At 33.8% G+C, this 25075-nt stretch overlaps 1 protein-coding gene across 1 annotated transcript in view; it reads left to right on the top strand.

Annotated features, from left to right (window-relative positions):
* NCAM2 (neural cell adhesion molecule 2) overlaps positions 1 to 25075 on the top strand; it is a 229607-nt gene that overhangs the window by 62770 nt on the left and 141762 nt on the right. Inside the window, exons 3-4 of the mRNA XM_074232316.1 lie at positions 1543 to 1749; positions 2845 to 2988. Coding sequence (XP_074088417.1) covers positions 1543 to 1749; positions 2845 to 2988 — 351 coding nt within the window. The remainder of the gene's footprint in view (positions 1 to 1542; positions 1750 to 2844; positions 2989 to 25075) is intronic.

The raw sequence follows: 25075 nt of genomic DNA, 5'->3' as shown, positions 1-25075 counted from the left end.
GATGGGAATCAGGTGGAATTTTCTAAAAGTATGTCCTTCTTAGAGAAGATAACCTTAGATAAGTGAATGAGCCCAAGTTATCCCCAATCTGATCAAAAGATAGGAATTTTGAAAGAGCTGTTTAGACAGTATAGAAACAGTGAAAGTGAAATGGCTGATGGGTCCCCCAAAATGTCTGACATTTGAGGTTTTAAGCATCAGTCCCCCCAGTAGAACATAGAAGAGTTATGGATTACTGTTTCATAATTTAAGTCTTTGATTATGCACATTTTAGTCTTATATGTTTTAACTTCACAGTTGTATGTTAGGTACTATTTGAAGAGAAGGCTAATTACACCTCCTTTCTGATCCCCACCCATGGAGAGGACCATTCTTGGCTAGCCCCATCCCTCAAGAGTGACTTCCTCTCTAAATCAAATCTCTTAGCTGATCACAGGAAAGAAACAATAGAAAAAGGAAAAGGATACTTTGAATATCATCTCCAGTTCATCCAGACTTCCCTCAATCAAAACTATGTTCCCTAGAGGAACATAGATCCAGTTTTTTTTTCACTGTGCTGGCAGGTTACAAACATCAGAATCAATACTTCTCATTTGTTTTCTTTGAGCTGACAAGACAAGGAATGCCATTGCCCTTCTTTCCATCATTAAAAGAATCTCTCCTTCCCCCCTTGCTCTTTCCCTTCATTTCTGACTCATAATTTCTCCTCTCAAACAACACCTCTATAGAATACTTTCCTGTTGCCCTCCATCTACTAGCTAATGCCTTTTAACTTTTGAATTACCCACATAATAATCTGTATATTTCTTTTGTATACCTAGCTATTTAAATATTGCTTCTCCATCAGAATACTGATTCTTGAGAACAAGAATTGGTTTTTGCCTTGTTTTTGCATAGCACAATAAATCTAATAAATGTTTATGATTGACTATCTTGATTGAGTCTTGTTTTTTAATTTGTTATGTTTTAAAACATTTTTTTCTGAATTATTCAAAGTATCAGTTGAATGAAATAAATTAAATTTCAATAAATTTACTTTTAAGTGCATTTTATGTACTTTATACAAAGTAACAGCAATGTTTCAGGGTGATCAGCTGTGAATGATCTATCTTTTCTCAGCAATGATGTGACCTACAAGAACTTTGAAGGACTTAGGATAAAGAAGACTATCCATTCTAAAGACAGATGGTGTCTGAATACAGACTGAAGCATGCTTTTTTTTCACTTTAGTTTTCTTGAGGTTTCCTTTTTTGTGTATGTGGGGGGGGAGTTTATATTTACTTTTACAATATGACTATTGTAGTAATGTTTTTCATGACTACACATTTTTAACCTACATCAAGTAGCTTGATTTCTCAATGAGAGAGAGAGTGGGGGGGGTGAGAGGAAGGGAGAGAATTTGGAACTCAAAGCTTTGGAAGTAAATGTTGAAACTTGTTTTTGTGTGTAGCTAGGAGAAAAAAAAATTTAAGAATATTTTTATAAAATTTAGAAAAAATTTAAATACATTTTAAACTTTTCTTTGAATATTATTCTTTGCAGCAATTGGAGAACTGGAAGAAATAGATTGGTACAATCCTCAAGGAGAGAAGATAGTTTCTACACAGAGAGTAGTGGTACAAAAAGAAGGTGCTAGGTCCCGACTAACTATTTATAATGCAAATATAGAGGATGCTGGAATATACCGGTGTCAAGGAACAGATACAAAGGGCCAGACTCAAGAAGCTACAGTTGTTTTGGTGATTTACCGTAAGTCATTTTACGATAAATTTTAATTTATTTTTAATGCAATTCTTTAAAATCCATTTCAGTAAAGATATCCAGATAATTATCCATAGAAAACAGTTCTTAAAATAGTTGCATTATAACAACAAAAGAAATATAAATCTTTTTGTTTTTGATTCTTTTGCAAAATGGAGTTAATTGAAAGTGCTTTAATTTTTTAAGACCATTTTTCAATATTGGTAAAACTGAACATGGTAATTTTTTTAGTGTTTAGTATTAGCAGGGAAAATCTTTCAAAAGAAAGAGGATCTTGTGGAGAAAGATCATTATAAGAGTAATTTTGTAATGGCTTGTGGCAATGCAATCTTTCTTTAAAACAGCTCAAACTGAGGCTAGGGGGCACAACGGCTAGAGCACGGGCCCTGGAGTCAGGAGTACCTGGGTTCAAATCTGGCCTCAGAAACTTAATAATTACCTAGCTGTGTGGCCTTGGGCAAGCCACTTAACCCCATTGCCTTGCCAAAAAAAAAGAAACCCTAAAAAAATAATAAATAAATAAAACAGCTCAAACTGACAGACTTGTAAGCATGGGGAAGTTTAGATAGGTTGACATTCTATTAAACCTTTCACAAGAATGTACATGATATCTTCATCTTTAGGGGGAAATAAATTTTTATCAAGAAAGAAAAAGGCATTTTCCACAAAATAATACATCATATTTGACTCTTTATGAGTTTTTATTTTTTTAAAAAGCCCATATATTTCAAAGTGGATATAAAGTAATTATATGTGAAGGAAACACTGGATTTGTAATCATAAGATGTCAGATCAAATCTTGGTCTATGCCTATATGACTTTGAGCAAGTTACTTCATACTTGTGACCACAGTTAGGTCATATCTGTGACTTCGTTTTCACTTAGAAAACAAGGGGGTAGGACTTCGTGATCTAATATTCCATCTAGCTCTAAATCCTGTGATGCTTTGAAAAAGAGTGACAGGATTTTGCAGGGACAGTTTAAATAATAAATCTCCTATTCCATTAATTTATATGGACTTGGATAGAAAAATAAGAGATACTACAGCTTATTCTTTTGGTTTTTTATTTTTCTTTATTACAGAAAAACTCACTTTCAAAGAAGTGGTATCTCCTCAAGAGTTTAAACAAGGAGAGGATGCAGAAGTGGTTTGCCAAGTTAGCAGCTCACCTGCTCCCATTGTTAGCTGGTTATATCATAATGAGGATGTCACTACTCATTCCAACAGTTAGTATCTTGGTAACTTGCTAAGTTTTAAGTTATATTATAATCAAAAGGTATTTATTTTTCTATTGCTTTGATTAAAAGAATAAAATCTTTTGCTGTTCAAATGACTAATTAATCTCAAGTAAAATGAAAATATACTGTCTGACATGATTAATAGTTATATTTTAAAGAATTAGCACAATATTTGAAGCTATAAGACCTGAGTTTAAGCCTAAACTCTGCCACTTACAAGGTGTGTGACTTTGGAGACTCTCATGAAATCTGTTTCTTCATTTGTAAAATGTGGATAATAATACTTGCCTTACCTACCTCACAGAGTTCTGTGAGGATCAGATAAGATAATGTTGGTAAATTACTTTGAAAGTGGTAAAGTATATGAAAGGAAAAAAAATTGATTCTGTGTTTGGAATCACAAAAGTTTACCAGATATAATTTATTAATTAAAGTATTCTAATTCTTTATCTCCTCTACTTAGAGAAAGAACACAAAGGGTCAGAAATCCATCCTCCTTTTTCACCTCTTTGCTTCCTTCTCTCTCTCTCTCTCTCTCTCTCTCTCTCTCTCTCTCTCTCTACTCTCTCTGTTTCTCTGTCTCTGTTTCTTGATCTCTGACTTTTTCTCTCTGACTCTCTCTCTCTGTCTCTGTGTTTGTGTGTGCATGCTCAGGTCTCTCTGTTTTTCTTTTTTTTAAACATTTTTCCTTATTTATTTATTTGTTTATTTGCACATTATTAAAAGTCTTGTTGCAAAAGTAAGCATAATTCCCCCTCCCCCCACAAAGGCAGGGAAACCCCATGAAAAATGAAGTGAGTCTCTGTCTTTCTGTCTCTGTCTCTTTCTCTCCCTAGCTATTTTTTGTAACAATTTATAGATTCCTCATAGAATAGATAAAATTTTTCAATAATGTCAAGGTTCAAGTAATAATTTGATTTCATTAACCAGAAAAATAGTCACTTAGAATAAAATGTTAGTGCACCTTAAAGAATAGCTCTCTGTTCTCCAAGTCCTTTCAAGGATTCTCCTTTCAAACTGGTCAAAGGTGAACTCAAGAAATGAATTAGTCAAAAATATCTTCATTCTCTTAGTATTATCATAATCCCAATCTAATCATGTTTTATGACCCACCCCTGTCTTTTCTGGTCACTGCTCTAATTCTGTCTCCAGAAAGAAGGGTTTCACTCTTCCTCCTCCTCCTCCTCCTCCTCCCAATATCTGTACTTTTAAACAGTTTCTACACTGAAAATACTTATGACTTCAATACCCAATAAGGGTAGGAATGGACTCCCTGGAAGTTTGATTAAGTACTCTTAAGGTTTTCTCCATTCTGGTAAGTCTGGAAAGAATTTTAGCCTGAAGATGTATTTATGGCTTAATATTTCTAAAATGATATGGGAAGGCTTAGTGGGTTTCTATGTACATACTATGTAAGCTTCATTTTTTATTTTATATATATATATATATATATATATGTATGTATATAAAACTGATTTCCAGAACCTTAATATGCTTAACAAGAATATTGTAAGTTCACAAGAATTTGTCTTGGTAGAGTTGGAAAGCTCACATGCCTCTAGGGTGAATAAAGATGAAACATTAGAAAGCTATCAATGTGTCACCAATACAATAAAGTGGTCTGGCATGTGGCCACACAACTATAAATAATCACTCTAGTAATTTTCTCTTTCCATATATAAACCTATGTGACAACCAATCAATTCATAGATAACTATTAAGTGCTATAAATATGAAAGCATTCGTTCATATCAACTTCAAGATTTTTATTGAAGGAACTAAAAATATAAATTAATTTTATATCTGAAATGAAAAGGATAATTTACCTAAGGGTTATTTTTATCATTATATAGAAGAAATAATCTCAAATTAGGACATTTCTTTTGTATCTCTTATAGAAAGGTAGAAGATAACTGAATCACTTTAAATTCTTAATTTCCTTACTAAACTATAAAAAAACTTCATGTTGCAAATAGATTCAAATTTTGCAACTTTAATGGAATATTTGTAATTATAAATATGATTAATTTGCTTTATTTCAGTTATGTCATAATCAGTATGTTTTCTTTCTGATCTTGAACCATTTTATATTTCTTCCTCCTTTTTCCCCCTCTCCCAGTGAAATATGGATATGCACATTTTCTTTAAAAAATATGCAAAGAATGCTAGTCTGTAGAATAATACTGAATTGAGAACCATGTTCTGTGTAAAACCAAACTAGAGTTCTATTTGTATTTTTTGGTCACATCTTTGTTTCTGAAGAAATATCATATATTTCTGACTTCAAGTCCTTGACTTCATCTACTGCCTCATTTAGCTGCCCAAGAATCTCAGTAAGTTTGGTACTATTGTTATATGTGTATTTTTTTAAATATATAATTATAGTCTACATGAATGATTAATTGTTTTTTTTAAAAAAAATGAGTAGGAAAAAATTATGAGATGAATACTGGACTTGGAGTCAGGAAGCATGGATGTGTACAGAAAAATTCAAATCCTAATTTCCTCCTCTGTAAAATAAATATAGTATGAGATAATATTGCATGTTACTTAATATAATTTTTACAGGATTATGAGGAAAGTACTTTGTAAATCTTAACTATTTCAATGTTTCATACTTTTAATATAGTATTATTCCTGTCTCTATAAGTGTGTGTGAGACTGTGCCTGTATCTGTGTGTGTATGTGTTTCTGTGTCTATGTGTACTTGTTCAAATGGTGCGGATCATAAACTATACTGATATTGGCCTTTTCATTTCTGAAATACCCTTCCTGTTTGGCTCTATCTCTTAGAATCCTTAGCTCCTCTCAAAGCTCACCTCAAGGACATGGTCCTGAGCCCTATATCTATTCAATTTCTTGTCACTCACTCCCCCCTCCCCTTACCCCTCTGCTGGCTATGCATTCAGTAGGACCAGGTTCTTTTCCAAGGAGAGGCTAACCTCAAAATGAGAGGATCAGGTTTTTTTTTTGCCAGTCTCTGCTTTATAGTCCACACACACATATCTCCCCAGAAGGGAATGACCTTTCTAGAAAGATACATAGGAATGAATATAGAACAGCTATTTATTTCCTCGACCACAAAAATAATGTTTAAAATACAAAAAAATATCGTTAGCAAACTTTTTTTAACGAATATTTAAGACATAAGCCAGTGGTGTTAAACTCAAATAGAACTTTGGTTGTTCATATATGAGGATCCCTACAGGCAATCCAATTAATCTGTACAAAAGAAATTCTGTGGGCCATATATTTGTGGAAGAAAAATGGACAAAGATCTTCTTGCAAAGACATACAGTCTATCAGATAAAATTTTAAGGACACAGACTGTTCTGATAAACGGATAAAGAAACTGCCCTTCAGATAAATGTGCTGAATCTATTTGCAGAGAACAATAAGTAACAATGACTGCCAAGTATTGTGATCTATCAGCTTATTTTTATGTGACTAATTTTTGAGTTTTGAAGTTTATAATTGACAGAATTGTGAAATCATAATTATAAAAATTCAATAGCTATTTGGTGGCTATAAAAAGATTATATATAAGGAGTGTCAAGTTCATATATGACAGAAAAGGATTTTTTTTAAAGTTTTATTTCATAAGGAATTGCCAGGAAGCTTTGCTTTGAAGTATTAGAGGCAGTTAAGAAGACAGCTGGAAAACAGTTAAGAAGCAATTTTTAAAAAATATTTTATGATAATACCTCCTCTCTTCACCTACATAGTTACTCTCCAGGCTATGAAGAAGCTTTGTGAAACGATAGATGGATAAAGGCTTTTTATTTGAGAAAAGTGACCCTTCAGTTGATTTCCTGGGAAAGTGCTAATTGGAAGAATGACAACTGATTTGTGGACTGGAAGGAGAAAGACTAGCAGCAGTTGGAAACTCGTTGGCTGAGATTTGAATCCTGCTGTTGAAGGGAAACCTCTCAGTTACATATTTGTCCAATACTTCCCTCAGTGGTTTGAGAAAGACAAACCAGGAAAAGTAGGGTTTTTTTACTGTGAGTTATTGTCTTGCTGTGAGGAGAGACTTAGAGTTGAATGGACAAAGCAACAATTTGCACATCTGAATAGCTTGGCACCCTTCCTTTTGAGGGTGAGTGAAAAGAGCTATTCCATTGCTTCTGGAGAGGAGCAGTTTTGCCAAATATGATAAAAGAGAAAACAGATGAGACACATTAAGGAGAGAAGTGGTTCCATATGATACAAAGGGCTTCTGAAAAAACTAAGGAGATCAAGGCTTCCTTGTTGTTATATATTTGTTTTTTTTTCCCCTAGGTTTTTACAAGACAAATGGGGTTAAGTGGCTTGCCCAAGGCCACACAGCTAGGTAATTATTAAGTGTCTGAGACCGGATTTGAACCCAGGTACTCCTGACTCCAGGGCTGGTGCTTTATCCACGGTACCACCTAGCCGCCCCTATATATTTGTTTTTAAGAAATTAACCCATACCTTCCATGATTTCATTAACTGGTTTGTAGAAAAATAGTGAGTAGAATAAAAAAAAATTACATGGAGAGACTGACCTTAAAATAAAAAGGACTTGAATTGGACTTGTGGTCAGGAGACATGAACCTGCCTAGGATATGAGTTGCAACACGTGGGTTTCCCAAATCATCTACCTCCCTTCTAGATTTCCTTAAGTGTGTACTCATTCCCTTCCAGTGGTGGGAGGATGGTTAGCCAGATTTATGAGTGAATTGTGATGTTTTGATGATTGGTTTTTGTTTTCTTTTGAGTAACTAAGTTTTTGGTCTTCTGCAAACATGGCTGACTTGTTATCACATTGATCAGAATTAAGTTTTTCAAAATTTTTTGACTTTTTAATGTTATTATATAAATTGTCCTAGTTTTGTTCATTTCACTCTGAATTCATTTATTCAAGTCTTCCCAGGATTGAATCAAACTATCTTTTTTGTCAGTTCTTAAAACACAATTGTATTTCCATTACATGCATATATCATAATGTGTTCAGTCATTCCCCAATTTATGGGCCCCCCTTTAGTTTCTAGTTCTATGCTACTCAAGAACAAGGACTGTCTTTTGCTTTTCTTTGTAACCCCAGAATTTAGCGTTTCTAAACATAATTGTTCTTGTGGATTAAGTGACCAAAAAACTGTTTTAAATATTTTATACATATGAGCTGTCTTTCTCTTTCTTTGATGCCTCTGGGGTGATCTAATAATTTTATTGCTGAGTCACAATATTTAGTTATTTTTGGAGACATAGTTACTAAATACATGCAGAATGTCTAGACTAATTCATGACTTCATCGCTAGTACATTAGTATGCTTGTCTTTCCATGACCCCTCCAATTTTTGTCAACTTTGTCAATCCAGCAGATATAAATTGAAATCTCTGAGCTTCTTTAATTGCATTTCTCTTATTATTAGTCATTTGGTCTGTTTATTCTTATTGTTGTTGTTGCTGTTGATTTGGATTCCTTCCTCTGAAAACTGCCTATTTATATCTTTTGATCATTATCAATTGATTCTTAATATTTAAATATATAAAAATAAGATCTTTATCAGATAAACTCACTATAAGACTTTTCCCCCCACATTAACTATTTGCCTTCTAATTATTGATACATTGTGAAAATTTTTTAAATTTTATGTAATAAAAATTGTTGATTTTATTTTCTTTGATCCTTTCTATCCCATGTGTAGTTTGGGACTTTTCCTCCCTATAGATCTGAAATAATATTTTTCAAAACTCTTCTATTATGTTTATAATGTGACTACTGTTATCCCTTCCATATTGGTGGGATTTAGAGAGCTGCACACCATGCAATATGAAAATTTCACATAAAATTTTTGGTCCCTTCCTTTGTACCAGAGAAGAAGTTTGAATTTTTTTCTTTTGGGGGATATTTACAATACCTTATTTTAGAATTTTGGTTAAGTGTTTTTCTGTATATTCTGCTGGCCTTTAATTTTTGCACACTTTTTTGAAAAGGATTCCTCTAACTCTATTTATCTATCCTCTCTGTCTACTCTAGACACATATTCTCTTATTCATGACCCCTATATTGTCTGATTTTTTGTATTTCTAATGCAATCAAAACTTTCCCCTTTAGGCAATTTCTAACACTGCTTTGTAGAAGCTCCCATGGATTCCCCTTTTCCATTGTGTCTCACTTCCAGAACATGGCAATTATTATAGATATCAATGAGGACACTAATTCATGTTAAATCCCTCCACTATTATATCCCTTATTATACAGCTCTCCAATAATTGATTCTTTTTTGATTGCTTTTATTCCCCCTATCTCTTCCCTGGTTTCATGTCATCCTGTTCCTCCTGACTCCTGCTAACTCTAAAAGTTCCAACTAAAGCTTCCCTTCTGCTCTGGCCACTTCTGTAGAGGAAGGATGAGTGGATTTTTCAAGAACTAAATCTTCCATTCCACACTAAATGACAGCTCTCTATCATGAATCATTTCTAACCTCCCATAAGAAAAGCCTCCCTTTTTTTTCAGTCTTTTCAGTTCTGACTTCTTCCTCACCCACTCCCCATAGACACCACAGCCATCACTTCCCTCTCATTGCTAGCCTTCAGTTTGACCCAGGAATATTACACATTCCTCTCTGTCCCTGTGCCCTTCCACCCTCTACCTCTTCATGAATCACTCCCCCTACATCTTGTAGTTCTACAAAAAAAATCAATTCATCTTTGGGCATTGTGCTGCAAGGTTCTCTCCACAGTTTCCCAGACCTACCTCCTCACTGTTAAATCCATCAGACTTCTGCTTTCACCTCTGTCTCCTCGTATATAGTTACAAAAAATGCCTCCCTGCTGTCACTATGTTTTTGTCCTTGGCCTGGTATATTTGTTCACCCCTTATGCATCTCTTTGGTATAGTTGATGAGGTTTTACATTGCAGATTCCAATTTTTCCTTGCTACCCATTATTTTTGCTATAAAGGCCATAAATTCTACTCTCATAAATTACATTCAAACTTGAAACCTGCCAATTCCCAATATACTCTAAGTGGCTTGATAGAAGATGAAGTCTAATTGCTGGACTTGTGTTACGAATTTTGCTAAGTTACTGATCCTATTCAGTGACTACTGCAAACTTTCTCCTGGTTTGAGCTCTTTTGGTTTTTTTGGATTGTTCTGTCATGTCTGACTCTTCATGACCTTGTTTGGGGGTTTTTTTGGGCAAAGATACTGGAGTGATTTGCCATTTTCTTGTCCTCATGTTACAGATGAGGAATTGAGGAAACATTTAAGTGACTTTCCCAAGGTAACACAGCTAATAAGAGTCTAAGGCTGGTTTGAACTCAGAAAGATGAATCTTCTTTCCTGCAGACCCAGCACTCTATTCACTCTGCTACATAGCCGTCCATGATTTGCGCTCTAGACAGATTTAATACAATAGAGTTATAGACTGCCTTGGTCTCAGTTTCTTTCAGTGTTTACTAAGTTGCAGGCTTCAGCCATTGTTTGGGAATCCTAAAATACTGGATCAAGGTCAGAGCCATACAGCAGCTTGTTTCTGATCCTGATCCATACCTAATACAGAGCCTCAGATCAGCTCTCTTGCTCTGGTGCAATCTGCCAGCTTCTTTGTGATCCAGTTTCTGGTTCAGAGTGACACGGCTGCAGGCTGAATCTTGGTTCTGCTCCTTGTTTGACACTATCAGAAGAAACACAACTCCTTCCTGCACTGAATGTCTAACTATGGCCCAATAAACCTCCTTAATTGTTAGATAGACAATGGCTGTATTATTTTGTTCAAAATGTGTACTACTAGGGAACCAATAGGAGTCTCAGCCCCTCTGATAATTGGTACTACTGTGTCATTTTATCTCCTGGTCTTAATTTTTTCAACTATAACATAAGACTATGTAACGTAGTTACTGTTATATATAGACTATGGCATTTGGGGTCCTATCTAGCTCAATATCTAGCCTCCTATGATTATATGAATTTTTCCAGAGACTACAAAATTTCTGACCCCAGAAAGAAATTTAGCAAATACAGAAAAAAAAAAATAATCTTTCAGGGACCAGAGAGAATGCTAAAGATATGGCAGCTAGGAAAACATAGGATAGAGCCAGGTTCAAGTTTGAAATACTTTTGGTAATATGATAAAATTCCCTGGTGGCAGAGTAAAAGGAAGATTAGTGATTTTGAACTTGAAGATAGATGTTGGTAGTGTTGTAGGATTAACGGTGAGCCCAGTGGAGTCCAGTCTGAGTTCTTAAACTGAGATATTCCAGTATGAACTGAGCCAGATAATTCTCATAAATGGAGATGAGAGAGTAGGTTTATGGGTCATACATTCTTAATATCTTATCTACCATCATACTGTATAGAAGTAATGTTCGTGATTTTCCCTTATCATGTGGAAAATTCCCCTCTTCTGAATATCTTGAAAAACTGAATTGATCCCTCTATAACATTAATATTATAATGCCTATACCAGGAAACCTTATCTGCTTAACCAGGTTTTCTTTACATCTTGGTTCTTTCTTTAGTTGCATTTATACTTACTTATGTAGCATATTATGAATGTAGTTTATGGTTTTGTTTACTCTTGACAGATAATAGACAGAACTTTTTCATTTTTCACATCTTTATTGTCCTCTTTTCAGATAAATCCAAAAATCTTCTCAAGATGATCCAGGTTCTCAATAAGATAAATTTAAACTCATTTTTCCTACCTTGTTTTTTTTATTTTTTATGAGGTAGTATTGTTGATAATCTTTCCCCAACATCCTCCTTAAAATTATATATATATATATATGTGTGTGTATATATATACATATGTGTATATATATATATATTAATTTATATCTGAACTGGTTTTGTCCTTGAACAACCATTTCACTCTCTAGACAAACATATTAAATACTTACTAGCAGTGTTGATTTCTAGAATCTTTTAATTTTTTGTTCTGGTTATTACTTTCTATCAGTTAAGCATTTGGGGGAAATGGTGATAATCTTATGTCAATCATTTCCTTTAACCATTTCCCATTCATCAACATCAGTAGCTTATTTAAGCAGCATAGTAAACTGAATAGATTTGATTTGGTTTCATGTTGTGTTTATATTTTTTCTTCTTCTTACTCCTCTGATTAGGTGCTGATTTTTATCTTTATTCTAATAGCCCTGTGGTGGTTTGAGTGTATATAGAATTGATTCAGATATTTCTTCTATTTCAGTTACCAAATCTTCCTTTCTTTTAATTTATATAGTCAGTTTCATGCTTTTGTGATATTCTTTGAGTACTCATCATGTGCAATGAGTCTTAATTTATTTTTGAAGAATAAGAGAAATACTAATTAAAAAACACTAAGATTTCATGTCATACCCTGCACATTGACAGATGTGGCAAGACAAGAAAATTGCCAAGGTTCAGGGAGTTTGACATGATCACAATAATTCCCTTTTGCTGTAACTGGGAATTCATTCATCCATTCTGTAGATAATTCAGGCACTTGAAAGTGCCTGAAATGTCTGTGAACTTTGACCTGGAGAGCCTGTTTTTAGCATATACATTTATATGTGAAGGACAAAAATAAAAGTCCCACACATACTAAAATATTTATAGCAATATCTTTTAAGTGGTAATAAATAGCTAGAAACAGTATGGCTGCCCATCAAACTAAGGACTAAAATAAATTGAAGTACAAGAATGTAATGGAACATTACTGCATTGCATTCTAGCTTTTATGGGAGAAGGTTGTGAGAAGAGTGAAGGAAGAGGAAGACTTGGTGAATAAGGGCAAGGTAATTGTGTAGGTGAATAGGAAAGTTTTGAACTAATAAAGAAAAAAGAAATGTATTTGGAAGGAGATATTTAGGATTAAAAATACACACACAAACACACACACAACACACACACACACACACACACACACACACACACACATAGGTTTAAGATTTTTGTCTTTTCTACTTCTGGGTCCTGTAACATAAGAAGAAACAGGATCAAGGAGTTAGGGAGGTCGTACTTTGGACAGTGAGAAGATTTTTTAAATTTTAGGCTTATTATAAGGAAACATTTCCTTCTGATTGGAGTTGTCCAAAAGTCGAATTGGCTGCTTTGAGAGAGAAATTCAGTTTTGCATTTTTGGAAAGCAAAGACTAGATCATTTGTCAGCTATAGTGTAATGGTAGTTCCTTTTGGATATGGGCTAGGCTAGAGGTCCAGTTTTCAAAATTCTATGATTCACAGAAATAACAGATATAAAAAATCTCATAGAAACTGGGGGAAATTTTCACAAACTCATTCAGGTTGAAACAAAGATAACTAGGAAACATAAGAGTAAAATGATAATTTATTAATAATTATAATTAACAAATTAGATAATATAAATTATATTATTAGCATATTTGTTATAATTAAAATATATAAATAAAATATAAAATTATATTGTTAACATATAATTATTACTTACTTATAAGAATAAAAATAAATAAAAATAAGCAATAAAATAAGGGTAATATAAACAAAGACATTAACATTATTAGAGGAAAGACTGATAAAACAAAATTAACTTTGTAATTATAATAGCCTGGTTTATCCTCAAAGAACAGATGTAAAAATGCACCTCTCTTCTTTTTTTGGTAAGATCAGGGGTTATACTTGTATAATTTTGTATATGCCATCTTTGTTGTTGTGCTGTTTGGTTGATTTTGTTGAACTTTATTTTTTTAAGTTTTAAGATTTTTAAGGGGAAACTGGGTAGAGGAATGGGAGATATATTTTTAAAATGTGTTGAAGGGGGTCACATAACAAAATGGAAGACTTGACATTTTCTTCATTTCTCACTTAACTATCAAAAACACCTCAAAAGAGGAGTTATATGCCAAAAGCATAATAATTGCAGCTGGCTTCACAAGCCAAAATATCAAGCCTGAAAAGATAGCTGTATCATAAAATAACAAACAAACAATACTACTTTTTAATGTGTTTGCTCTTCACTCTTCCCCCTCCAACAGCCCCCACACTCTCTGCAAGGCAGTGATTCCCATTGCTATCCTAGTTCCTGCCATCCACCATTCTGTGAAACATATATCAGATATCAACTCTACTCAGATACTTGTGGAGGAAGGAAAGGCATAAGAAAGAAAGATCATTCTCTGCTAGAGAAGGAAATTACAGAGGGAATTGAATTAGGATGCCAGCATGCCTGTTGAGTTACATCAGCCCTGAAGGAAAAGAGAAGTATTCTATTGAGGCTAGTCTGTCAGACTGGAGCTGAGAATAAAGCTAATGAAAAGTGAATTTCCTGATGTGAGAGGAGGCTGAGATAGTTCTGAGGTCCAGCTCCTATGATTAGAATGCCATCAAAGGAGAAAAAGTAAGAAAGTGAAAAGTAGCATAAGTAAAATAAAAATAAATAGCAAAATCACCAGGGGGATAAAACCTAGGGCACAAATAGATAAATCAACAGGGAGATATTAAAAAAGAAGAGAAGATGGCTACCAAAACATATAAAAAATGCAAATATCTAAACAAATATTGAAGTAGAGAGGAAATTGAACAAACATGGTAAAATAGAGAACCCTGTGGGCTCTTTTTTGTAAAAAAAAATCAACATGTTGAATTTATTATATCTTTTGTCTTTTTTATCATTTCCAAAGTTTTTCCTTCCCATCTCTCTTTCCCTTTATGCATGTGAAGTCTTACAGAACAAATTTCTGTATTAGCCATGTTGCAAAATAAAGATAAAGGAAGAAAAATAAAGAAAGTTAAAAACTATGCTTCAATCTTTATATACTCAGATTTCATTGGTTTTCTCTATAGAAGTGGATACCATTTTTCATTATGAGTCCTTTGGAATTGTTATGAATCACTGTATTGAATATAGTGACTCAGTATTTCACAGTTGATTATTGCTATAATATTATTTTTACTGTGTATAGTGTTCACCTTGTTCTGGTCACTTTACTTTGCATCAATTCATTTAAGTTTTTTTCTGAAATTTATCTCCTTCATCATTTCTTAGAATACAGTGTATTTCAGCAAAATCCTAGCACACTTGGTCAGCCATTCCTCAAATGATGGACATGCCCTCAATTTCCAAGTCTTTTGCCCTTATTAAAAAAAACTGCTATAAATATTTTTTGTATAAATGAAATCTTTTTGTTTTCCTTTGAACACTTTGAGATACAGACAGTAGCAAAATTGCTGGGTCAAAGAGTAGGCACAGTTTTATAATCCTTTGAGCATAGTACTAAATTGTTTTCCAGACTGGTTGGACTATTTCATCAACAGTGCATTAGTGTACCTATTTTACATCCCTTCCAGCATTTATCATTTTCCTTTTCTGTCATGTTAGCAATCTGATGGATGTTAGATGAAACCTCAGAATTCTTTTAATTTTAATATTTCTAATGATTAGTGTCTTAGAGCATTTTATGTGACTATTGTTAGTTTTGATTTCTTCTGAAAACTGCCTGTCCATGCTCTGATGATTTATCATTTGAGGAATGACTCTTATTTGTATTAATTTGATTCAATTCTCCATGTAATTGAGAAAGGAGACTTTTACCAAACTTTTGTAAAATGTTTTTCCCCAGTGTCCTGCTTTTCTTCTAATTTGACTGCATTGGTTTTGCTTGTGCAAAAACATTCTAATTTCATGAAATAAAATTATTCATTTTTACTTCTCATGATCTTCTTTATTTTTTGTTTGATCATAAATTCTTCTCTTATCCATACATCTGACAGGTCATTTTCCCCCATGCTCCTCTAAATTATTTATGAAATCTCCCTTTATGTCTAAATCATGTAATCCATTTTCACCTTATCTTGGAATACAATGTGAGATGTTATACTATGCCTAGTTTCTGCTAAATTGCTTTCTAATTTTCAAATTTTTTAAAGAAGTTTTTGTCAATTAGTGATTTTCTTACCCCAATATTAGGGATCTATAAGTTTATCAAACATCAGGTTTTTGTGATCATATCCTTTTGTATATTAGGTACATGACATATTTCATTGATCAACCACTCATTTCTTAGCCAGTACCAGATTATTTTGAAAAATTACCATTTTATATTATATTTTGAAATCTGACTGTTAGGGTATCTTTCTTCACCTTTTTCTTTGATTCCCTTGATATTCTTGACCTTTTGTTCCTCAGATAAATTTTGGTATTACTTTTTCTAGCTCTAAAAAATAATTCTTTATTAGCCTGAAGGTATAATATTAAATTAATTAATTAATTTATGTAGTATTAGCATTTTATTTATATTGCTTAGACCCACCCATGAGCTATTAATAGTCTCCATTTGTTTATATCTTTATTTGGGTGAAAAATATTTTATGTTAGTGTTCATATGGTTCCTGTGTATCTTAGCAGGAAAATTATCAAGTGTTTTTATATTACCTTTCAGAAAACCAGTTTTTCTAGGGTTTTATTAGTTTGATGAGTTTTTTGGATTAATTTAGTTTCCACTTAATTTTATTCTGAACTTCAAAGTTCCTTCTTTGAAAGTAATTTTACTTCATATGATCTCTAAAGAATACATCTAATATTTCTGCTTTTCTGCATTTGTTTGTGAAATTGTATATCCTAATACATATTGTGAGGGTGCCTATTCAGTATTCCTGTTCAGGATTCTCAGAAGTCTATCATATCTATCTTTTCAAAAAATTTATTAATCTCAATTTATCTCTTTTTTTCTTTTATAGTTGGATTTATGTAGATCTGAGTAGAATAAATTGAAGACCTCCAATGGTTCTAATGTCCATTTCCTACCATAAATCATTTAAATTTTTCCTCAAAAATTTGAATGCTATGTCATTTGGTACATACATGTGTTGTATTGATATTATTTGTCTTTGTTACATTTTGGCAAAATATAGCTTTCTATTTTACCTTTATTTAGATCTATTTTTGCTTTGTCTAAAATCATGATTGCTATCCTTTCCCTTTTTTAACTTTTGGGTAAAATGAATTTCTATATCCAAATATGTGTATATCTATATCTATCTAACATAGGCACATCATTTAACCAATTTTTGCCTTAATGCACTGTAAAAGGAAATGACAACCCACTCCAGTATCTTTTCCAAGAAAATCCCAGGGACATTATAGTCCACAAGGTCACAAAGAGTCAGATATGACCAAGCAACAACATTTTTATTTTAAAGTCATACCAATATAGTAGACTCATATCCAAGCCCACTGACTAGCTTGACTCCTTCTAATTGTCTAAATGATGGTAAAGTTCTTAGGGTTATATGTAACATCTTCTCATTTGGGAATACAAACAGTTTAACCATATTAAGCTCCATATGATTTCTCACTCATATTTACTTTTATGCTTCTCTTGGGTGCCATAATTGAATGTCAGGGTTTGGTTTTTTTTTTAATTTAGCTCTGGTCCTCTTCTATCAGACATACTTGGAAGTCCTCTGTGTCCATTTTCCCACTGTATGATAATACTTCTTTTTTGGTTAGATTATTCTTGGTTGTTATTCTAACACTTTTGCTTTCCATAAATTCCATATTCCAAGTTCTCTGGTTTTTTAACCTGGAAACTGCGAAATGTTGTATGATTCTTACTCTGGCTAGATGGCAATCAGAAGTTAATGTTGGTCAGTAGTTTTACAGGAGTATCACTCTAACTTCCTTTTGATGCTTTTTCCACCTCCCTTAATCTTTCACTAGAAAAAAAACTGAAATGAAGGACTGAGAATCACATTTGTTTTCATGGGTGCCCCTAACCTAATACTCAGTTTACTAATATTTTGGTTCTTTGTTCTTATGAAGGCTGGTCCTTAGAAAACAGACCTAGTTTTTTCACTTAGACTGTTCATGACTCAATATCATAAAATCTGTTAGAGATTGAACTAACAATGCTTATGAGATCCCAGTGTCATCTCTTTAGCACAACATGATTACTGAACAGAATGGTAATGGAACATATTTGTTAAAGTGCTATTTAAATTTCAGAAATCCCCTCACTCCTCTTTTTTTGTCCTTCATAGATAGCCAAATAATATTTAGGATAGAATTGTTATGTGTTTGGATTATAATATATTATTAACACTACTAATAAATTATGTAGGTTTAGAGAGGTTATGTGAAATATACATACAATACAAACACACACACATAATCAAAAGGATCTGAACTCTTAAAAATTGTTTAATTCCTCCAATAACATGGATCAGAACCCATCTAGGACTGACTATCTTGTGAGATGATTTAGGAGATACCATCTTCCATAAGTTTCTCATATCTAATAAGTTCACCACAGGAGGTCCACCCAATGTGCTGGAGGTCTTTCCTCACTTTCACCTGATATTGTGAGGGTACCAATGGAACACTTTGGTGTCTATCTGTCATCTCTTATCTTCTCCATTTGACTTGCCCATGTCTTCTAATCATACATTTCCCTGATGACATTGGTTTTCTCTGTTCTTCATGGGTTCTCATTGATCACATAGCATAACCTTCTCACACCCACTAGGCACCTCTCCAATACTGAATGATATTCATTATCATTTCCTTGATTAACTGTTCAGTTACATGCTTTACTATTATTAACCATTCCATAACAATGATAGACTATTGGTATTTTAAAAGATGGTGGAAATTAGGGTCATTACATGACTTTTGTAGTCTCCTGAAGACTTTTTTTTAATGTTGCTCAATTCTAAGCCTTTTAGTAATCATATCCAGTGCCCTTGTATTGTTAGCACTCTAATAATCAAGTAAAGTGGCTCCACTGTCCTTGATAGTACAATATGTGTTATAAAAATTCTCTGCATATCTTTCCTATTTTTACTCAATTTGTAGTTTCACAATTGTTGCTCTTAAATGCTCTTGGGAGTGAATTTACAAAATCAGGTATTTTGCCAAGCTTTCTTTAAATTTGTTTTATCTTCCACTGAATTGCCCCACTTTATGTGGTGATTAGCATCATTAGAAGGGGGTCTATGAGGATTCAAAGAAGATTAACTCCTCCGGTGTGAGGGCTTACCAAGCCCTTTTCAGGACTGTTCATTCACCTTTGGTGTCCAGCTTTCACCTAACTCTCTATGGCACCAAGCAGCTATATATAGTATATGCATCAGCAAAATGGAAAAACCATTTTGACAGACAGACTAAAGCAGTTTGAAGGTAACCAACAGGCTTCAAAATCACTAGTGAGTTGGAGGAGTGTCCATCCCAAGCATGTGAAGACTTCTCTTGTCAGAATAGGTGGAAGAGAATGATTTGTTCCATTGACTATTAAGGCAACTGAAGCTGAATCTTGTGAAGCATGTAGAGGTTGTTCAGACACTGAAAATGCCAAGATCATCCACTGTGTCCTCTAGTCTTGTTGTTGGATTTCTATTCTCTGAAAAAGAGAGTGACTCTATTGACATTGTGCAATTCTGTTCACTTAAATCCATTTCACGCACAAGTCAAGACATTACGTTATGATGTCATTGGTCCTCTTTGAAAACAAAGGACAAACAACAGCATTAGTAATCATCCATCATTGTGGTGGCTCCATCAGCACCGAGTAGTTGAGATGCATCAACAATTTTTAGCCCATAAAAATCCTTCATACTTTTAGAGAAGTGCTTTGAATTCTCTCTATCAGTGTGAAGCTGAATCTCATCTACCTTCTTACTGAACCAAGAATCTTGGATCTTTCTAAACTTTGCTTACACTTTACTACTGATAGAGTTAAACACTATTTTCTTACAGATGGATGAATTATTATGCTGTAGTTTCAGAATTTCCCCATCATTTTATCAAACCATTTCTAATGTTTGTGAGTCCTCTGACCAAGATAAGTAAAAGCAGTGATGTATACTAAAATTAACTACTACTCTGACAATGAATTATTTAATTTGAAAAGGCTACAAACCAAAACTAAAGTGGAGGGAGATTTGGTGTGTGACTTTTTGTTCATAGATGATTCTGTACTCACTACAATTTATGAGGTTGAAATGCAACAAAGTTTGGATCAATTCTCTGTCATTTATGCTAATATTGGCCTGACAATTAATACCATGAAAACAGGAGTTCTCCCCAGCCAACCCCATTTATTACTGTAAATGGAGAGATTTTAAATGCTGTGGACTTCCCTTGTCAGAATACTTTCCAGAAATGTTCACAAAGGTGATGAGAGTGATATACATGCTAGCTCGATATTTGGAAGGCTCTGAAAGAAAGTGTGGAAAAGAAGTGGTGTTAGGTAGCCTATCTCACTGAAGATCTACAGAGTCATTGTGATGACCTCATTGTTGTATGCCCAGGAGACCTGGTCAGTCTACTAGTGCTATGACAAGAAACTGAACTTCAGTTTGAATTGTCTTGGAAAGATTCTGAAGATCATCTGATAAGGTCCTTTCTTGAGTTGAACTGCCAAGAAGCATTCAAACTCCACTACAGCAACCTCAACTCCAACTGGCTACCCAAGTTGTTCAAGAGTCAAACATACATTTGTCTAGAAGACTGTTTTTACAGAAAATTTACATATTGCAAGCCCTCACATGGAGGTCAGAAAAAGTAATACAAGAAACTCTCAAGGTCTCTCAGAAGAACTTTGGTATCGATTGTGAAATATTGGAGACATTGACACAGGACCATAAGCATGGTGTACAATATAAAAGAACAAGTTGTGCTCTGTGAGCAAGGAACAATCAAAGTAGCTTAAAAGAAAAATGAGATGCTTAAGTTTAGAAACATCTCCATTCCAAATGTTCATATGGACTATTTGTACCTGATTTGTTGTAGAGCCTTCTGAACTCATATTATTCTCATCAACCATGACCAGACACACTCTGCATTGACCTCAGTATCATGATGTCATTTCAGAACACTTCAAGTATGAAGAACAACAACAAAGTAGACAAACATCCATCATTACTGACTAAGGCAGTTTCTGGTCTACTTGGATTTTCTTTTGTGTAAAATTTTCCTAATTGATGTCAATGTTATTTTTACTGTGCCTTCCTCATTTTTCATTATCAGCGGGGAATAAAGTTGCTTTGATTTTATGCCATATATTTTATCATCATATACTTTTTATAACTATTTAGTATATAATTCCTACCTTTGCTCTGACAAGTTAATGGTCTGACTATACATGCAATTTATTCAGGGATAAGTTCCACATCAATAAAAAATCATTTCCTACTGATTAAAATATAATCAGTGAGGGCAGCTAGGTGGCACAGTAGATAAAGCACTGGCCTTGGAGTCAGGAGTACCTGGGTTCAAATCTGGTCCCAGACACTTAATAGTTACCTAGCTTGTGTGGCCTTGGGCAAGCCACTTAACCCCATTTGCCTTGCAAAAACCTAAATATATATATAATCAGTGACATTTTAAGATATTGCTTAACCATTATAATGTTCAGGACCTATGATTTTTTTCTTGAAGAAAATGTTAATGATATAAAAGTAGTCTCCTTTCTTATTTACTAATATTTTTCACCACCAGGACTTGCCATCTACCCTACCATTAAATCCTGGTTCACATCAGGTCTTATCATAGCTGCTGCTCCTGCCAGAACCAGGTATTTCCACCTTCCCTGTTATGGATTGACCCACTGGACCTTTCCATCCACACTGTATCTGAACCCCTCCTATATCTATTGTCTGTACCCTAAAGACCAACTACAGGCTTTTCCAAACACATTGACCTAAATTCTCCTATGTATTGCCTCTGCCAATTAAAATGTATCCTTCAGAGCAAAGACTATCCCCTTTTATATTTGTATCCCCATGGAACATTGCAGCTACTTAATAAAAACATTTCATTCTTTCACAAATTCATTCATTCTTTCATTCAACAAACTCACCTATTTTTATCTTTCTATTGTAAGAAAATGTAGTACACCGGGGCCCTATCCAATGAGATTTTAATGTTTATCTTGTCAATGACTCAATATCTCACCTAAGTTTGCAAAACATCCCTCTTCTTTCTAGGTTTGACTCAATTTTCCAACTTTCTCTCACATTAGCAGGTTTAAGTTCTCAGAGATAGACTACCACCATAACAAAGTTACATTAAAACTCTCTCAGGATCTAACTCATTAACCTGTTGAATAGAAATATACTTCTTCTACTCAATGCTCTTACTCTTGAGCCCCTTTACAGTATTAACATTAACAAACTCTTCCCATTAATCATCACTTAAAGGGCACTTAGAAAGTGTTAGATTATAAGATATAATGAGCCGGGTGCTTTCAGAAAAACCTAGACAGGCTTTCATGAATTGATGTAAAGTGAAGTGAGCAGAACCATTGTACAATGGTTGTACAGTATCAGCAACATTGTGCAATGATCAACTGTGAACAACTTATCTCTTCCAATCAATATAATGATCCAAAACAATTCCAGAGGACTTGTGATGGAAAATACTATCCACATCCAAAGAAAGACCTATCGAGTCATGTTGTTCAAAAACCAAATGTAATTTTCCTGACCTCCAAGTGAATGCTTGCCTTGAGTGAATGTAGTCTAAATGTAGATTGAAGCATACTATTTTTACTTTGTTCTTTTCATGGTTCTTTTGACCTGTTTCTTGTTTCACAATGTGACTGATATTGGAATATGTTTTATATGATTGCATATATATATATATATATATATATATATATATATATATATAAAACGTATATCAAATTCTTTGTTATCTTAGGAAGATGGTGGTGAAAAGGGGAGCATGATACTTTGGAACTCAACATTTTTTAAAAAATCATTGTTAAAGGGCAGCTTGGTGGCACAGTAGATAAAGCACTGGCCCTGAAGTCAGGAGTACCTGGGTTCAAATCCAGTCTCAGACACTTAATAATTACCTAGCTGTGTGGCCTTGGGCAAGCCACTTAACCCCATTTGTCTTGCCAAAAAAAAACCCCTAAAAAAAATTGTTAAAAATTGTCTTTACGTGCAAATGGAAAAGATAAAATAATATTTAAAAAGTGTTAGCTTTTAAGGCTCAGAGTTGGGAGATGGAAAGTCCTTTGAGAGAAACATCAAAGAGAATAATATTGTAAAATTGTAGAACATAAATGCCTAGATGTAAAATACAAGAAGACTGGAAGGGTAAGAAATGGGCAGATTGTGCAAAGTTTTATAAGACTATTATCAGAGTTTATTAGGTAAGAGGATGACCCAGTCAGACATGTGCATTAGGAAGTTCACTTTGAGAGCTGAATGGAGAATGAACTGAGGGAAGGAGAGACTTAAGACAAGGAGACCAATCAGTAAGCTGTTGCAATAATCCATTCATGAGGTAATGAGAGCCTATTCTTGAATTGTTGCAGTATGCAGAAAAGAGGGAGAGACATTATGAAGGACATTTAAAAACTGATTAGATATGAGTCGGGTGCAGGGAGCTGTAAGGAAGAGTGAAATCAAGGATGATACTAAACTTGTGAGCCTATGTGATTGGAAGAATGATGGCCCTTGATAATAATAGGGAAACTCAGAAGAAGGGAGAATTGGGGGAGAAGTTAAGTTTTGGAAATGTATTTGAGCTGTCAGTGGGACATAAATAAATGATAAATCCAAAACATGGTTGGTGATAAGGGGCTGGAGCTCAGGGATGAACAAATAAATCTAAGAATTAACTCCATAGAGACAGTAAGTGGACCAAGTGGAGCTGATGAGAGGTCATTGAATGTAGAGGGGAAAAAAGAAGAGGGCCCAGGACAGAATCAGTGGATATAGCCATGACATGGATGAAGAACAAGCAAAGGAGTCTGAAGGAGTGATCTGACAAGGAGAACGATGAACAAGCAGTGTCTTGAATACCTGGTAGAGAGTTCAAGAAGAGAAGTGTCAAAAGACTGCAGACAGGTCATGAAGGATAAGGATTAAGAAAAACTGTTAGAACTGGAAATTAATAGATCATTGGGTTTTGGGTTGTTTTGTTTTGGGTTTTTTTAATAACAGAACCAATTGAATAATTTGGTTGGAAGCTAGAGAGGAGGGGATTAGGTAACTTTCTCAAGGAAGTTAGCTGTCAAGATAATTGGTACAGAATAATAATAACTAGTGGAAATAGAAGAATCAAGTGAGGTTTTTTTAATTTTAAAGATAGGAGAGATATAGGTACCTCTGTAAGTAGTACGTAAGAGGAATAAGAATGCAGTTGATCAGGAGTAAGAGAGGTTTCAGGGAGTGCTAAACAATGGAAGATGTGAGAAAAGAAAAACTTTAAGGCAATACAGAAGGCACAGTCGGGGAATCAGTCACATATGGAATATAATTTTGGTACAAAGTGAGAGGGAAAGTGAGGTGGATACAAGTAGGGAGCAACCAATTAGGAATGGAAACAGAGTATGAACACTGGCAGCCAAGGATTGAGTATATATTCCTATTTTATGCCTCTTCTGATATTTACAATATGAAAACTACTAAGCAGAGTTACTTAAGATAGATATAAGACAGAATATTGAATGATTTTGATACATCAATGGGAGATCCTTTGTTAAAAGACTATAAGGTGTGCTTTGGTCTAACAGCAAACAATAAAGCACAAAGAGAACTTTATTTTTTCTGCATTTTCCTATTAAGTATTAAAAGGTAAATGTGATTAATTATTAAATTATTAATTATTATTAAATTTTAATTTAATATTATTAAATATCACCTACTTTTTCTAATATCCTGTTTTCTGGACTTGGTCTATTTAATATAAGATTTCTAGTAGCTTAGGTTTAATATTGGAACAAATGAGATATCTAGGTCATTCAAATGACTTACTTGGAGGAGGAGGAGGATATTCAAAAATATAGTCACTGAAGGAACATCTTGAGTGGATTCATCTGAGACGAGTTCCCTTGCTTGAATTGGCCATTTGGAATTCACCAGCCAAGCAATAAAGAACTACTGAAGTTCCTTATGTATATTTTGTACTCTGGTAAATAGAAAGTGCTGTTTACAACCCAAATCTTCAGTCATCTGAGACAACCAAGCCTTATGTGTTGTCTTAATACCTTTTAGAGGAAAAACTAACATGATATTCATGGGCAGAGGTTAGGATATTGCTTCTGTCACACTTTAATTGATGAGTGATATGTATAAATTATGGAATGACATGAATATAGTTTGATAACCCTTGGTGTTCTTTAGTGTTCTTTTTT

Source organism: Macrotis lagotis, chromosome 1 (genome assembly GCF_037893015.1).
Source record: "Macrotis lagotis isolate mMagLag1 chromosome 1, bilby.v1.9.chrom.fasta, whole genome shotgun sequence".
NCBI lineage: Eukaryota > Metazoa > Chordata > Mammalia > Peramelemorphia > Peramelidae > Macrotis > Macrotis lagotis.
This window is presented reverse-complemented; position numbering and strand designations above follow the sequence as displayed.